General features: G+C 48.8%; 3 protein-coding genes across 3 annotated transcripts in view; 1 reads left to right on the top strand and 2 right to left on the bottom strand.

Annotated features, from left to right (window-relative positions):
* Positions 1–17,377, top strand: part of LOC136054544 (zinc finger protein 707-like) — a 130,411-nt gene that overhangs the window by 49,960 nt on the left and 63,074 nt on the right. The window contains exons 3-4 of the mRNA XM_065745834.1: positions 9,465–9,591; positions 9,968–10,078. Coding sequence (XP_065601906.1) covers positions 9,465–9,591; positions 9,968–10,078 — 238 coding nt within the window. The remainder of the gene's footprint in view (positions 1–9,464; positions 9,592–9,967; positions 10,079–17,377) is intronic.
* LOC136054532 (zinc finger protein 22-like) overlaps positions 1–17,377 on the bottom strand; it is a 198,112-nt gene that overhangs the window by 167,269 nt on the left and 13,466 nt on the right. The window lies entirely within an intron of this gene.
* Positions 2,496–17,377, bottom strand: part of LOC136054543 (zinc finger protein 621-like) — a 98,980-nt gene continuing 84,098 nt past the window's right edge. The window contains exons 3-4 of the mRNA XM_065745832.1: positions 2,984–3,094; positions 2,496–2,878 (exon numbers count right to left, since the gene is read on the bottom strand). Coding sequence (XP_065601904.1) covers positions 2,610–2,878; positions 2,984–3,094 — 380 coding nt within the window. The 3' untranslated portion in view covers positions 2,496–2,609. The remainder of the gene's footprint in view (positions 2,879–2,983; positions 3,095–17,377) is intronic.

Genomic DNA, 17,377 nt, shown 5'->3' with positions numbered 1-17,377 from the left:
ACACTCTCTCATCTTTGAAAGATCTTGGAGAATGGGAGAAGTGCTTGAAGACTGGAGGATAGCCACTGTAACTCAAGAAGAAAAAGCCATGAAAATACAGGCTGGTCAGCCTTGCCTCTGTCCCTGGAAAGGTGATGGAACAACTTGTTCTGGATGTCATCTCCAAGCAATTGGAAGAGAAGGTAATCAGGAGTGGTCTTTTACCAAGTTACCAGTGGCTGGGCAGATGGGGGGGAGAGCAGAGGACGCTGTGTACCTGGACTTCAACGAGGCTTTTGACACTGTCTCCCACAGCATCCTTGTCATGAGGCCCTAGGAAATATGGGATAGATGAATGGACAGTGAGGTGGATTGAGAACTGGCTGAGTGTCAGTGCTCAGACGGTTGTCATCAGTGGGGCAGAGTCTAGTTGAAGGTGTGTAGCTGGTGGTGCTCCTCAGAGGTTGGTGCTGAGTCTGGTCTTATTCAACATCTTCATCAGCGACCTGCATATAGGCACAGAGGGCACCATCAAAAAGTACAAAGCTGGGAGGAGTAGCTGCCATAGCAGAAAGCTGTGCCACCATTCTGTAAGGCTTGGACAGAGTGGGGAGTTGGGCAGAATAGAAAGTGGTGAGGTTCAGCAAGAGCAAGTGTAGAGTCCTGCACCTGGGAAGAAATAATGGCACAAAATGATGAAAACATAAAATAGTCAGAATGCTTCTTGGGGAAACCTGAAAGGAATGGGGAAACACATGAGCAAGGTCATAGGACTGGAATTAATTGGATGCAGCTGAAGAGTAAATCATCCCACCTCTTGCCTCAGCTGCGGTCTCCTGTTGCTGGGGGTTCCCAAGCCTCCCAGCTGCTTGCTTCTTCCCCACACATTTCCCTTGGTGCTGTGTGCTCCTCCAACCCCCAGGGCCCTGCACTACCTCTCCTGCACCACACCAGGCCTCTGCTCCAAGCGATGGAGGAAGCACCGTTCCACAGTTGGGCAAAAATCATTTCCTTGCAGCTTGCTGGGGGGGCTCAGGGATCCTACAGAGAAACTCACAGCTCCAGAGGACATGGGCAGTCTCCTGCCAGCTTCACCAGCTCACCAAAATCAACCTCCACTTCCTGCAAACTGCAATTCAAGCACAGCTGCTTGAGCTGAGCCCAGGAAATGTGATGGCCTTTCAGCAGTTCTTCTAGACACTTTCCCAAGGTCAAAGCAAAGACTTTCAAGCTCAGAAAAGAGGCAAGCATGCACCGGAGAGCACAATGAAACCTCTGTGCTGCGGGGATAAGCTGCTTATGCACACTGTGTGTTTGCACTGCCTTCTGCTCCCACCACCACCTGAAACATGGGATGCTGCACTTAGGAGGAACAAGCTCATCTTTTTGTAGATTTAGTGCAGACAGTCAAAGCTAGGTGCCTCACAGCTGCTCGAAGCTCCTGATTAAACCTTCTGGGAGGAGGAGTAGAAGCACTGTGAAAAAGAATGACAATGCTTGTGTGAAAGAAATGCTGCCCTGTGATGACTCCAGGCCACTGCTTTCATCACCAAAAACAAACTTCCTTGTACCACTCCTTAGTCCACATGCAGTATTTTATTTTTAGAACAAAAAACAAGACTACAGTGAAAAAAGCTCCAGAACAACTCTCCTACGTTATTCATCCCCTTCCCCTTGTACTACAAGTTATTTTCAGAAAAATTCCACAAGCCACGTTACTGCTCTCCTCACCCCATGTATTCCATTCACCAGTGCACACAAACTACTGAAAGCAGCACATGAACAGAGACACACAGAGCATCCATACACAGCTGATTTTCCTTAGGAAATGGCATCAAAAAGCTGCTTGCAGGAAGAGCAGAAGAGAAAAGCAGGCATGATGAGAGAACTGCTTTTGTCAGGAAGGAAAGGCCATCTGAAGCTTCAGGGTTAAGTCCCTTTTGCAGAGGGTCCCAGCGATGCATTCTCCTTTGCAAACTCTTTCTGTGGGAGGAGAAGCATCTGAGTTTCCCTCATGCTGGGGTCTCCAGCATTCTCAAGGTCTTTGCGCTGGGTGTTTTCCCAGCAACACTGCCACAGGGCAACATTCAGTGTGGACAGAGCTCTGGATGAAGCTCTTCCTGCAGTGCTGGAATTTCTGTGTCCCCTGCCCTGAGTGGATCCCATTCTAGCTGATCAGGTTGGAGCAGTTGTTGGAGCTCATCCCGCATCTGGAAGAAGGGAATTGTGTGGTTCATCACCACACACAGCCACAGTGGTTAACCAGGCTGTGGCTCTGGTTGAAGCTATTCCATGTCTGGGGCATTGCAGGCTCTGTCTGCAGTGTGCACGTGCTGGTAGGAAATGCGGCTGCAACTGCTACTGAAGGTTCTCATATACTGGGGTTGCTTCTACAGTCTGTCAGCACTGTGGATGTGCTCGTGGGCTTTGAGATCAGAACTGCTTCTAAAACTCTTCTCACAATCAGAGCCCTTATATGGTCTTTCTCCTGTGTGGTTGTGCTGGCGCCGCTTCAATTCAGAACTCTTTTTGCAGCTCTTCCCACACTCAGAGCACTTGTACAGGCTCTTTGTTGAGTGTATGCACTGGTGCTTAACAACGCTGGAATCTAATTTAAAGCTGTTCTCACACTAAGGGCGTGGATTCTGCTTTTTCCTCTGGCACACATCATTACTCCAGGGGTCTTCAAGCAGCCCGTGACCTGTACTTAAGTCCAGTGGGTTCCTGGATGCCTTTAACAGATGCTTTCCCTGATGTTTCTTGACGTGCTCTCCTTGACTTTGCTCCTGATCCACATGCACATCCCTTCTGATTTTGTCCATGCAGATGTTACCACACTGTCTTTTGTCCACACTACCTTCCTGCAGACCCTTCCTTAGGTTTCTTATCCCAGCACCTGCTGGATGACAAAGGAAACTGAGAAATAGCACACGGTGCCCCAAATACTCCTCCCACAGAGATCTCTTTTATGGCTTCAACTTCCTCCTTCCCTCCAACACCTCACCTGGGCTGACATCTCCCATCACAGCCTCATGGCCACCCACATCTGGGATGCGGGGCTCTTCTCCTTCTTCAAGCAGGGAGATCACCATGTCTTTGGGGACTGGAAGTGGAGCTGCAACAGTATAAATAGGAGAAATGAGATCTTTTCCATCATTCTGGCACAGCTGTTTGTCAGCAACTTTGCACAATGTCCCTCCCCACTGTGAAATAACAATTAGGGAATGAATGGCACTGGGCCAAAACACAGCAGCTTCCTTTGGAGTAAAGATTGCTTTTACATCTCTGAGAACGCGCAAAGATATTTTCTTTAAAAGAAAAAGAGCTGACTGGAGGGAGATGGTCCTCACCCTGCTGCCTGATGCCTGCTGGCTAGCGTTGACTACAGGTCTTGTATCAAAGTGCTGAGCACGCTGAGCCCTCCTGAAACTCATGCTTCTTTGTGTTTCTTTTGTTGCTGTGACTGTGGAGTTTGTTAATAAGGTCCAGGGTCCAGCAGCACCCACTCCTCCCTGCTGAAATACACGGCCACCTCTGCAGAGCTCACAGGCTCCTGCAAGCAAAGAGCTCCTTGCTGTGAACAGACAAGGCCCAGAGAAGCAGCTTGCAGAGGAGAGAAACTCCAGTCCCAGCCTCTGCTCTGTCCCCAGCACACACATGCTGGCTGAGGGCACCTCCCTCTCCCCCTGCATTCACATCCCTCACCCCTTGGCCTCTCCTGCCTGCTTTTCCCAGCACCTACCTGAGATGGATAGGCTGAGGCCATTGCTGCTCTACTACATGTTGGGACGATCATGGGTGGAAGGCAGAAGTTGAACTGGAACCTGCAAGGACAAGGGAAATATCAGCAGAACCGTGACTGAATCCAGCAGTCCCTGTCCAACCCCTGCCCACCTGCACGGCACTGCCTGGGGGATTGCACACAACACCTTGAACAGAAAAGCAATGAGCCACTAAACGCATAACATTCTCGCTAAAAGACAGTAGCCGTCACAATGCTGTCTCAAACAGGGGGGCTAAAAGAACTGACAGATGGAAGTTCAACTGTTGAGGGCTGACTGACCATGGGACTAAAGACAAAGCATAACAAGGAGACAGTCATCTTACGCCAAAACAGAGTGCAGGACGAGGTCACACCTTAGCAGAGATCCTTCTCCCCCTTTTGTCCAGACACCTTGCACATACAGATCTGCTGTAAGAGACTCACGCTTAGTTTGGAGCTTTGTGACCTTCTCTAAGGTTATGTCTTAGACTGTGCTCATATGATTCTTTACACACAAAGCTGTGAACAAGTCCAGGACTAGAAGTGGATCCAGGTCAACCAAGGCTCCTTATTTCTATGGGTTCAGGAGTTGAGACAGGAATGGGGACCACCCTGAGTCTCATGACTGAATGGGAGTGGATCTTGTAGCGGTGTGTGTAATCCAATCTTGTTAAGACACTGTTAAAGCACTACAGCATATCTGTTTTACATCAACAAATATAGTCCTGCTTCTCTGTTGATTTGGATTGCGTACTACATTAGGATCCACCTGTGACAAATTGGCAAAGCCATGAGGGACCATACAAATGTAGAGCAAATAACCCTCAGGAATAGTACTTAACGAAAATAGTATGAAAGATGGTATATTTTAGAAGGCTTATGTAGATGGTATACAGGCAACTAGCAAAATAGAGCAGCTCAACTTTATGATGGCATTGGCTTGCCATTGACTCCACATGGGAGAGATCTCCAAAAAGAGCTCCTCCCAGGTTGTGGTCAGCCCTTAAATGGGGCATGGGAGAGGTGAAGCCAGGCTCCAACCCTTCCAATCACACAGGTATATCACCTTCACCTGTTGCCCTGTGACTGACTCAGTGCTCACCTCAGGTGAACAATCAGTGGTTCAGGCCATGATTCAACAGTTCCCATGCAGCAAGCATGTAAGGAGAGAGGTTTCACCTACAAAATGCCAGGTTTGGAAGCTGCATATGAGCTGAGGCATCGCTTTTGCCATCTTGCATTCACACAAGCCTCCTGTCCATCAGCTTGTATCTGCTCAAGTTGTTCTCACAATATTCTCATGATTCAATCCCCCCTGTTTGATATCCTATTCTAGAAGTGTTTTCCTGTTTCCACCTGGTGGTTCATACGATGTCTCTTCTTGGTAGCATAATCATCTAGACCTTTTCAACACCACCAGAGAGAGCATTGTACAAGTACCCAAGTTAACATTGTCTGGTCAACCTGAAATACTCTCTGTCAGCACCATTATGTACCAATATCCCCCTTTTTAGGGAATTCTAATCTATTTATCATTATTGTCCTGGTAAGTTCCCTTTCCTGATAGGCCCCTTCTGTACCCTATTCCTGGTACTTGGACTCCACAATTACTTTGTTTAAATACTTATAGAGTGTCTGCCCCCAGGATATTTTATCGCAACAGCATGTTTATAGGGGTATGCACCCATCTGTCAGCTTGCCCTCTTCCTTTCTGTTGTGGTTTTGATGCCGGTATTCCACACCAGAACATCATGCAGGCAGTTAAGGAGTTTATCCTGTTGGGAGCAGCAAAGGGCCGAGCTCCGCACTGAATGCCAGGCCGCTCTCTCTCGGCTACCGTGGAGGTTCAGCACGTGTGCTTCCCCTGCAGTACCTCCCTAAGGTAAGCTCCCAGTTTTTGGTTTGGAAACTTTATCTCTCCCTCAATTTTTCAATTTTATTAGATTTAGTAAAATTACCGTGCCTTCTCAAATCGTGCCGTTGTTTTTTTCGTAGACACATCTGCGCACGGCTCTGCTCCGGCGGCTGCGTGGCCACTGACGGTGCAGTTTTTTTTCCTTTCTCTCTCCCCTCGGTTTCCCTTGGGTCTCTGTCACGGATAACACCATGACACTTTCTAGACCTCCTCTGCTGGCTTCCTCAATGTACCAGCTCTAACCGCTTCCTGTGCCCCTCTCTGCCCAGCCCAGGCTGCAGCATGCCTAGAAACTGTTCCTCCCTTCCTTGCAGCCATCCTGGCCCAACAAACCTGTTGTGCGAGCAATACAGGTTGGATTGCTTAGCAATAGGGATTATTACATTAGTTTAAGAACCAATATATTAGCTTAGCAAAGGGAGTATATAAGTGATAGCTCTAAACCTTTCCAGTTCAGATTTTGTGGGTGAACACTCTAGTTTTCCCTCAATAATTCTGCACTGGGAACATAACTGATTACTTTTATCCGCGGCCTCAATGGTATTGCCTCAATAGAAGCACTGGAGTCACAATAAAATATTTTCTTGCTTAACAACATGCAAGGACATTTTGCTCAGGTTCCACATACATTGTTTTTAAAAATGGTCTCATAAGAAATGGGAAACTTCCAAACTGGGGAAAAACAAATGCAATTGACTCAAAGGTTTCAGGGATTAAGCTGATGTGAAAAAAAAGGAAGAAGTTGGTGGGCACTCGACCACCCAGAATACCACTGAGCATGCCCAAAGGGACGTTAGCACATACCCGTGAGACCTTGAAAAAGAAGGAACATCTTGCAGAGTACTAGGAGTTAAAGAGTTAATGCTGCAGTTGTTCGGATTGTGGATAGTTCTAGGTACCTGGTCAGAAGGGAAGAATGAACTACAAGTCCCAGAAGCCTTCACTGTTCTGTTTCCATTTTCAGCAATAGCAGCCCATACATGTACATACCCGAACGTATACCTCCCTTAAGGCAGGTGGTGAGACGTTTCTCACCAACGGGAACAGAAGCGAACGCTGCGTGCCACATTGCCCAAGCCCACTTCTGGCTCCCAGGCAAGATCTTTGGCTGTAACGCCGTGACGGGACGTCTTTGCACAGCGGCGATATGCGGCTGTGTAGCACCCCAATGACCTTCCTTATTTCTCTCGGCATACAACGCTTCCTCACCTCCCGCTCTTACGTAAACACCACAAACACGAACTCGCCTTCCCATCCCACCCCCGGCATCGGGAACACAGACGGCAGACGCGTCCGCCCCGCAGAGCACGGAACACGCGCGCTCGGCCCGGCCCGGCCCGGCTCGGCTCGGCTCGACCCCGCCTAGCGCAACCCGTCCTGCGGCCGCCCCCTGCCCCGCGCCATCATGGTGGCGGCTCCGCCCCGCCCCGCCCAACCGAACCCGGAACTCCTCTTCCCTCACGGCCGCGGGCGGCGTGCGTTTCGCCGGGACGGCGTTCGGCCTTGGCTTGGCTCCGGTGCTCCGTGTCCCCCACGCCTCGCTCTCCTGTCGGCTCTCTCCGAGCAGCGCCGTTGGCGCTGCGTCACCTCTCGGGCTGCTGCTCCCGGCACGTCCCGGGACGGCGCTCAGCCCCGTGGGCAGCTCTGGGCAGAGACGGAGCCGTCGGCGCCGCTCCCACGAGAACGGCCGACTCTTCCCAGCAGAGCAGGTGAGGCCGAGCGGGACAGAGCACTTAACCCTTACTTTACCGCGTGGGCTCGGCGTTTCCATTTGCCTACCCGCGCGGTGCTGAGGAGGAAGAGCAGAGGATCGTCTCGGCACTGCCTTACCCGAGGGCTGGGAGCCGTTCCCGCTTGAGATGACATCAGCGGAGCTGGTGCTTCAGCAGGCTGCTCTGCTGGCAGTTGCAATCAGCGCTGAGGCTCCGCGTGGGTGTACACGCACTGCAGCCGCCCTGTTTCTCCGGGGGGGTGGGGTCAGTGCCCGAACCGAAGGACCGTCCCCAAGGTCATTCCTTTCAGACGCTGAGACCTGAACGTTTTTCAGGGCAATCTGTAATTGCAGAGGGAGCGTCTGACACCAATTTCTCACCCGGGAGCCAGACTCTGGCTTTGGCAGTTTGGCACACAACGATTTGCTGTCAAAAATCTCAATTCTTTGCTGCCTGAACTGCACGCTCAGCTTCCCAGATCTGAGCTGGGTTGGCACTGACATTTGTGCTGCGATATTTATGACAAAGGCTTTGCAAGATATCCTGAAGACCAGTTGGAATTAATGTACACAGATGGGCTGGCATTATTCATTCACGGATCACCATTTTCCTGGGACTGGCGGGGCCGATGCCTTCTGGGCACTCTTTGTTCTGACTTCAGGCCTTACCATTCCTTTGGAGGTAGACAGGGGAGCGGGGACGCTGTTTTCTTCTCCATGCTGATCCTGATAGTACAGGAGCTGAAATATTTCCCATCACTGTTACCTCCATTCTGGAATGCTACTGTCAGGTGAAAGATAACACCATGGGGGTGATTATGAAGAGTGTCTCTGGGAATGCCCAGGGCTAATGCTTATTTATTTATTTATGCAAAGATTGCTTACTCTGCTTTCAGAGATTTGTTTGCAATTCTTTAGATTTGTTCTCCTCTGCTTTAGCTTCTGTTCCCTGTTCCCATCTATGTCTGTGCTCCTTTTCTTCACCTGCAGCTTCCAAACCTGGCATTTTGCAGGTAACACCTCTCTCCTTACATCCTTGTGTGGACCCTTGTGACTTTCCAGTTTGTCTCAGATGGATTCAAATGCAATATTTGATACTATGGAACAGAGAAACAGGACTGTATTTGTTGATAAAGTACAGATGTGCTGTAGTGATTTAACAGCGACTGAGTAAGAAGGGAGATGGTTGGATACACTTGGTTATTTACTGCATAGGGAGCAGGGTTACACACACACCTACAGGAGCCCCTCCCATTGAGTCTCAGAGTGGCACCCGTTCTGTCTCAACTTCTCAAACCACAGATGTAAGGACCCTTGGGACATGTGGTTCCACTTCTAGCCCCAGACTTGGTCACGATTTTTTGTGGAAGGAATCATATGTGCACAGTCTAAGACATAACCTTAGAGAAGGTCACAATGCTCCAAACTAACTATGAGTCTCTTTCAGCAGATCTGCATCAGCAAGGTGACTGGACATCGAGGTGCAAGGGATCTCTGCTCAGGTGTGACCTCAACCACTTGGGCTGCTCTCTGTTTTGGGGTAAGATGTCTGACTCCTTGTCCTGGTTTCTCTTTAGTCCCATGGTCAGTCAGCCCTCAGCTGTTGAACTGTCAGCTGTCAGTTCTTACAGCCCCCCAATTTGAGACAGCTTTGTGGTGGCTACTGTCTTCTAGCCAGAGTGCTGTTGCTCATTGCTTTTCTGTGCAAGGTGTGGTGTGCCATCCTCCAGGCAGTGCTGTGCAGATGGTCTAGGGAGGGCTGGGCTTGGACAGGGACTGCTGTTTTCCCTCACAGCTCTGCTGCCATTTCTCTTGTCCCTCCGGGCTCCAATTCAACTTCTGCCTTCTACCCGTGATCATCCCAGCCTGCAGGAGAGCTCCAAATGGCCCCAGCACATCCATTTCAGGTAGGGGTTGTGAGAAGCGGGCAGGAAAGGCCAAGGCGTGAGGGATGTGAATGCAGGGGGAGAGGGAGATGCCCTCAGCCAGCATGTGTGTGCTGGGGACAGAGAAGCTGCTGGAACTGGAGTTTCACTCCTCTGTGAGCTGCTTCCCAGGGCCTTGGCTATGCCCAGCAAGGAGCTCTTTGCTTGCAGGAGCCCGTGAGTTTTGAGGAGGTGGCCGTGTATTTCAGCAGGGAGGAGTGGGCTCTGCTGGACCCTGCACAGCGAGCACTGTACCGGGACGTGATGTTGGAGACGTACGAGTGTGTGGCCTCTCTGGGTGAGGACTTTGCTGCCTTTCCTCCTCATTAGGGCATTAGTGTAATCACCATGTCGCTCTTGTGCTGCTGTGTTGTCCGGTGCCACCAGCTCCAGCAAACAGATGATATATTGATATATTGTATTGCATTGATATATTGTAAGGAGATGAATGAACGGTTCTCATGGTAATTTTAATGAAGATACCTGTGCATACTTTTCAGAGATATAAAAGCAATCTTTGCTGCAAAGGAAGCTGCTGTGTATTGGCCCAGTGTCATTCAGTCCCTAGTTTTGGTTTCACAAGGGAGGGGAGGGACTTTTTGCACAGTTGCTGAACAAACAGCTGTGCCAGAATGATGGAAATGCTCTCATCTTTCCTTTTCCTATTATTCAAGCTCCCCTTTCAGCCCCCAAACCCATGGTGATCTCCCTGCTTGAAGAAGGGGAGGAGCCTTGGATCCCTGATGTGGGTAGCCATGAGGCTGTGGCAGGAGATGTCAGCCAAGGTGAGGTGGTGGAGGGAAGGAGGAGTTTGGGGGCGTAAAAGCTGTCTGTGGTTGGGCCCTGTGTGCTATTTCTGGATTTTCTTTGCCATCCAGCAGGTGCTGGGATAACAAACATAAAGAAGGATCTGCAGGAAATTGGTGTGGCTAAAAGACAGTGTGGTAGCATATCCGTGGATGAAATTAAAAGGGATTTCCAAGTGGATCTGCAGCAAGGTCAAAGTGACCTCATCAAAAAGCACAATGAAAGCACGTGCTAAGGGCATCTAGGAACCCACTGGACTTCATCATAGGTCAAAGGCAGCCTGAAGACCCCAGGATCAAGGATATGTGCTAGAACAAAAAACAGAACCCATGGCCTGAGTGTGGGAACAGCTTTAAAATGGATTCTAGTGTCATTAAGCACCTGTGCATACATTCGGCAAAGAGCCTGTACAAGTGCTGTGATTGTGGAAAGAGGTTCAAATGGAGATTCCACCTTATTCACCATCAGCACATCAATACAGGAGAGAGACTGTATAAGTGCTCTGATTGTAAGAAGTGCTTTAGAAGCAGTTCTAATTTCAGATCCCACAAGCACACCCACAGCACAAACAGGCTGTAGAAGCACCCCAAGAATATGAGGAGCTTCAGATGCAGTTACAGCCTCGTTTCCTACCAGCATGTGCACCTTGCTGTCTTATGACAGTGCCTACAATGCCCCGAATGTGGGAAGAGGTTCAGATGGAGCCCCAGCCTCGTTACCCTCCTGTGGCTTTGTGTTGTCATGAACCATACAAATCGCTTGAGCAGAGGCAAAGCTCTGGGGCAAATGCAAATCCTGTTCCTCTTTACTTGCACAGGAATTATGCCTATTGCACCCTTGCAACTGCAGTCGTCGTGTTGAGTGGACTAACAAAGAAGAGTGCAGAGTAGGATGTGGTCCAGCCACTGAAAACCTTCTGCCGGCTGTCATGTTTTGGCCAGAGCTGTGTGCAGGGAGAAGCCTGTGAAGTCTCCTTTATCCCTCCTACATCCCATCTGCTGTGGAACAGTAGGTGAGGACCTAAAGGAAACCTCAGCTGTGCTGAGCAGTCACCAGCATGGAAGAAAATGTGTCTGCACGGAGAGTGGGAAGAGCCTCCCCACTGTAGAGGTTCAGATTTTTACTTATTGATGCCATGCTTGTGATTTTTAACTAAAGTTTGTAGCCGGCTTACCTGAATATTACTGTGGCTTGACATAAAAATTGACAATTTATCCTTCTATTTAAAAGGGTAACCTGTTCCAATTTCCCCTTCAAAGTGGTGACTCTTGGTTTTTTTACAGCACCACATGGGATGGAAAATGGAAATGCTGCAATCAGACTGGACAGTGATGTTACTGTTGTCCCAGTCTGGGTTCTTTAGCTCAGTGTGCCAGGAGCTGATCTGCTCAGAGTGGCATGAGATATTTATTTCATTTCTGCACAGAAATGAGTGCCAAGTGGTTCATGCTGAAGGCTAAGGTGCCTTCTCTGTGGTACAGGATTTCTTTTGTGGACCAGGACCGCAGGATGGCCTCAACTCTGAGTGCACTGAGAGCATTTACCTACATGCATGGTTACCTACATTTCTGTGTGAAGAGGTCATGCCAGAAGATTGGTCAGGCACAACCCTCACTTGGTGATCCTATGCTGGCTGTCTTGGATCACCTGCACATCCGTCGTGTGCCTCAGTGTGTCTTCCAGGAGGATCTGTTCCATGATTTCCCCAGGCACAGAGGTGAGGCTCAGTGGACTGTAGTTCCCGCTGTCTCCCTTTCTTCCCTTCCTTCTTTTCTTGTAAATTGGAGTGATGATTCCCTTTTTCCCATCCTGGGGGCTTTGCCTGACAGCCATAATGTGTAATGCACTGAGAGACAGTTAAATCACAGGGAGGAGCCAGGTCTCCCTTCACTTAATTTGACTGATGTATCAGTCAATTCTGGAAGAGTCCGGAGGAGTAGGCGAGAAATTATCATGCTTCAGAAGGGGGCCTGGTGCCTTCCTGTGATTGGGATGGTGTCCAGTGTCTCTAGGACTGGAGCCAACTCCAGTTCCAAATAGGGGCTGGAGGGAAACTATCCTCTCCGTTTTGCTTTGATATTATAGTTAGTTGCTGGTGGGGAGGGAAGTCAGGCACTCTCTCTGCTGCTGCTTCCCTTCTGTGCTCCCCTCTGAAGCATCCCCTTCAGCAGGCTTGGTGCTGGATCCAGAGCTGTTGATCTCCCTACCACCTTTGATTTCTGTTTCCTTTTCCTCCTTTTCTCTTAAAGCTGTCCAGAATCTCAATACTTGAATTTATTATAAGCTTAGAGAGATACAATTGTGAGAGGGTGGACGGACGTAGGATGACTGTTTTGCAGATATCTCCTAATAAAATTGATTTTTTTCCCACCTCTGAACGAATTCAGAGTGCTGTTTCATCTCCATCTAACCGGAGGGGTTGTGAATCTGCCCCTCGGCACAGGAAGCAAGCAGCTTCTGCCTGGACTCGATACGCGATTCCAACCCCACCCCCGCCCGAGGAGCAGGGAACTCACCATCTCCTGCCGCCCCCCCTGTATGGGAAATGTTGAATCACGGCCTGAACCACTGATTGGTCACCTGAGGTGAGCACCGAGTCAGCCACAGGGGCACAGGTGAAGGTGATATACCTGTGTGATTGGAAGGGGTGGAGTCTGACTCCACCTCTCCCAAACCCCATTTAAGGGCTGACCACCACCAGGAAAGGATCTCTTCTTGGAGATCCCACCCACGTGGAGTCTACAGCGAGCCTTTATCATCCTAAAGGTGAGCCATCTTCTTTTGCATTACTATTTGTGTACCATCTATATAGACCTACTTAAATATACCATCTTCTATACTATTTTTTTGAGTATCATCCTTCGGGATTACTTACGTTACATCCCCCTCCCCTTCTTCCGATCGCCGCTGCCGCCCTCCGCCCCGCCCACGTCGCTTGCCGCTCCCAAGGATCGTTTCGATCCCGGTCCAGTAAATCCGGCAGACGAGCCGAACTTTTTCCCTCCTGACGATAATTTGAAGGGGACAGGAGACAGAAATGTTGTTGCACCCGCAGTATACTGCGGTGTTTTAGAGCAGTGCAGGCTTGTGTCCCGACTCGGTGTAAGCGTAGCTTAGGAAATGAAGTGTTACATTTGTTGGGAACCCAGTCACGTACAAAAGGACTATAAAGAGCTTAGGCAAGCTTGTGTTCTTCTGGCTCGACCCTGTCCCCGGTGTGGGAAGGGGCTACACTGGGCGGGACTGCCGTCCTCAATTCCCTGTTACTTGCACGGCCCTCTGATCTGTCGGGAAACGGGAAAATGAGCGCGAGTCTGCACGCTATGACAACAAATAGGGTCCCGAATCAGCTGGCCCCTGCCTGGCCAGCTCGCTGAGACAAGATACCGCTGGCAGCGCAGGAGTGGATGTGGCCACTGCCCAGTCAGTGATGCTGACCGATACCAACGTGACTCTTATAGGTTCATAGGTTCATTAGGTTCGAAAGGACCTACAAGATCATCTAGTCCAACCATCCTCCTATCACCATCCCTACACACTAAGCTACTAAATCAAATCCCCTAGCACCTCATCTAAACGCATCTTGAACAGTGCTAGGGATGGTGCCTCAACCACCTCCCTAGGCAGGCCATCCCAGTGCCTGACCACTCTTTCAGAGAAAAAATGTTCCCTCAGGTCCAATCTAAATCTTCCCCAGTGCAACTTGTGGCCATTCCCTCTCTTCCTGTCATTATTTATCAGGGAGAAGAGGCCCACCCCCTCCTTACTGTCATTTTGGGGCCTCCCCAATGCTCAAGGAATGGCTGATGTTTAACATTCAGAATATGGCCACAGGGCATTGGGAAAGTCCCCTACCACTGATAACTTAGGGTCGTGGATATGCATGTGTTTCCACAGGGACTGGTCCAACGTGGGTTCCAGCACAATACATTCAGCCTCATCTCAATTATGGAATTATGGAATATGAGAAAGTGCCTCCTTGTAGCCCTGTAGGGAGGCAGTAGTTGTAGTATCACTGTCTCTCACAGAATGCTACACACCCACATCCCATTGACCGTGGGAGAGCCTTGGGCTGTCTGTGAGGGACAGGACCACACTTGCAGAGGCTGCAGCTATGGCTTAACCCTTTTGTTCCATGAGACAAACCAAGGGCTTTCCTCAACAGCAAATTCATCATTTAGTGGTGGTGCTGTTGTTGCTTTTTTTAGGGTGTTTTGTTTTCATTTTGCTGTCTTATGTGCAGATCTTCAGAGCTGTGCTGAAGATATCCTCTGCGCAGGGACAGCACAAAGCCTTTTCCGCGTGCCTCCCTCACCTAGCTGTGGTTTCCGTCTGTATCAGCACTGGCTTGTTTACCTACCTGAAGCCCTCTTCCATCTCCTCCCCAGCCATGGATCTGTCAGTGGCAATTCTGATGCCTCCAGCAGTGAACCCCCTCATCTACAGCATGAGGAACCGGGCACTGAAGGATGCCATTTGGAAACTGTTATTGTGGATGTTTTTCAGTCATCATGAAGTTTCCACCTCTTTCCCTGATGACTTCTAATGTATCCCATTCCCAGCTTGTGCTGTGTTGATTTCCTTCAGAATATATATATTTTTTCTTTATTACGTATTTCATATATTTTCACTGTGCTTCTTTTGTTCCTCTCCAGTATTTCACTTTTGTGGGAATACAAGAAACTGTATTTAGAGCAGAAGCTGTGGAACAGGACAAACAGCATGCAAAAGGAAGGCTGAGAACCATATGCTTCCATATGATAAGGAAAGCAAGTTCAAGTAAACTGTGGGATTGCAGACCCTAATTGGAGTAAGAGTGCTTGGAATGACTCATGGAGCTGACCTTCAGCAGAGAGTTTGCAGAACTAGTACAATATCACAATCAAAAGTTACCTCCTCTGGGATGTGTTTTGCAGTACTGTTTTTAGAGTTGTTTTTCTTGAGGCCTCCTGCCAATGATTGTATGCTATTTTCTATATGCCCCTGTCTTAAGTGCTATAAAAAGGAGGCTGTCTGGGTAATAAACAGAGCATGCATAGTTAACCATACTGGTGTATGTCATGATTCTGGCTGTTTCCTCTGGCACCCTGTCTCGTTTCTTCTCTCTATGATTGACAGGGCTGGAGCACCTCTCTTTTGATGACAGATTGAGGAAGTTGGGATTGTTTAGCTTAGAGAAGGAAGTCTCCAGAGGCACCTCGTTGAGAACTTCCAATACTTGAAAGGAGTTTACAGTCAGGAGAGAGACTGACTTTTTACACAGGTAAATAGGGATAGGATAAGGAGGAATGGGTTTAACCTGAAAGGGGAAGGTTTAGGTTAGATGTTAGGAAGAAATCCCTCACTCAGAGCGTGGTGAGGCACTGGAGCAAGCTGTCTATAGAATCTGTGAATGCCCCGTGTCTGGAGGCATTCAATGCCAGGCTTGATAGGTTCCTGGGCAAACTGATTTAGTGGTTGGCAACCTTGCCCATGGCGGGGGTTGGAACTAGATGATCTTAAGTCCCTTCCAACCCAAACCACTCTATGCTTCTGTGATTCAGTGGACATATAACGGACTTAATAGTGTTTCGTTTTAATCAAACTATACCTTTTGCTTTTATTTGCAGTCAGTTAACCATACCTATCTGTGTCTTCATGTAGTTTGTCTCCATGTAAAGAAGCTGGGAATTAGAGCCTAATGCTAATCCTAACCCAAATACTAAACCCTGAATCTAACTCTGTAACTCTAACTCTAACTCCTAACCTATAACTCAAACTCTTGAACTCTAACCTTAACCCTTCATCGTCCTACACTTAAACCTAATCCCTAACGCTTCCCCCTAAACGCCAACCCTTATCACAACCCTAACACTAACTCAAGTCCTAGCACTCCACCTAACTCTAACTCTCATCCCAAGAGCTAGCCCTAGCCCAACTCTTACCTTAATCCCAACTCTAACCCTTAACCCTAACCCTGACCCTCTCGTTGGCAGCTGATTACCAGCTGGGGTAAATCAGGCTGCTGCTCTTTCAAGTCAATTCCCAAGTCAGATGGAATTCTCAGCATGAGAAGGACACAACATGCTGTGGAAGTACCTAGCATAGCCTGCTGAAGAATTCCTGGACAACTCCTGCTCAGTTTATTGTTGTCTTTCACCTTAGTGGACAAGTTCAGTTCTAGTTGGGCTTTGCCCTTTCTAATTATCTCCCTGAACATCATAACTGTGTTTTTGTGATCCTCATAAGTTGCTTCCCCCTCTTCCAAAGAAGATAAACTTTCCTTTTATGCCTCAGTTCCAGACAAAGTTCTCTGTTCAGCCAGACTGGTCTCCTTCTCTGTCAGCTTGTCTTCTGTGACTTGGGGATGGCCAACTTGGGCACCCTTAAAATGACTTCCTTAAAGTATTCACAGATTTCCTGGGCTCCCATGCCCTACGGAACTATTTCCCAAGGGGCTTTCTCAACCATGGTCTGAAAGAGAACAAAATAGTCTGCCCTCCAGTAGTCCAAGGTGGCAGTTCTGCTGATTCCTTTCCGTGTTTCAACAAGGATCAAAAATCTATGACTTCATGGTCACTTTACCTCAGACGGCCTCCAACCTTTACATCTCCAACAAGACCTTCTCTTATAAGAAGCAGCAGGTCCAGGGGAGTGATTTCCCTTTTTGGCTCCCTCACCATCTGTGTCTGGGAGTTATCTCCCACACACTTTAGGAACCTCTGGCACTGTTCCCTTTCTGCTGTATTATATTTCCAGTGGACATCTGGGAGGTTGAAGTCCCCCACAAGAACAAGGGGTAGAGACTGGGAAACCTCACCCAACTGTCTATAAAGTATCTGATCCACCTCAGATTACCAAAGGAAAAAAGAAGGCTAGTTAGGTGAGGCTTCTCTTGGCAAAAACCTGTACCATTCCGTGGTGACCTTCTTCTTGCTGTATACTCCTATACTTTCTCTAAGGGAAAAGTTCATTCAGATCTTTGACTTGAGATTTTTTCATGAGGTTTGAATTTGTAAGGAATCGGAGAGGCCTCTGCCGTTGGGCAGAGAAAGCAATTCTGTCCTAGATTCATAGATACATGGATACATTAGGTTGGAAAGGACCTACAAGATCATCTAGTCCAACCATCCTCCTATCACCATCCCTACACACTAAGCTACTAAATCAAATCCCTTAGCACCTCATCTAAACGCATCTTGAACAGCGCTAGGGATGGTGCCTCAACCACCTCCCTAGGCAGGCCATTCCAGTGCCTGACCACTCTTTCAGAGAAAAAATGTTTCCTCAAGTCTAAT

The sequence above is a fragment of the Cyrtonyx montezumae genome, unplaced genomic scaffold (genome assembly GCF_038088225.1).
Source record: "Cyrtonyx montezumae isolate F1298 unplaced genomic scaffold, pur_monq_1.0 scaffold_38, whole genome shotgun sequence".
NCBI lineage: Eukaryota > Metazoa > Chordata > Aves > Galliformes > Odontophoridae > Cyrtonyx > Cyrtonyx montezumae.
This window is presented reverse-complemented; position numbering and strand designations above follow the sequence as displayed.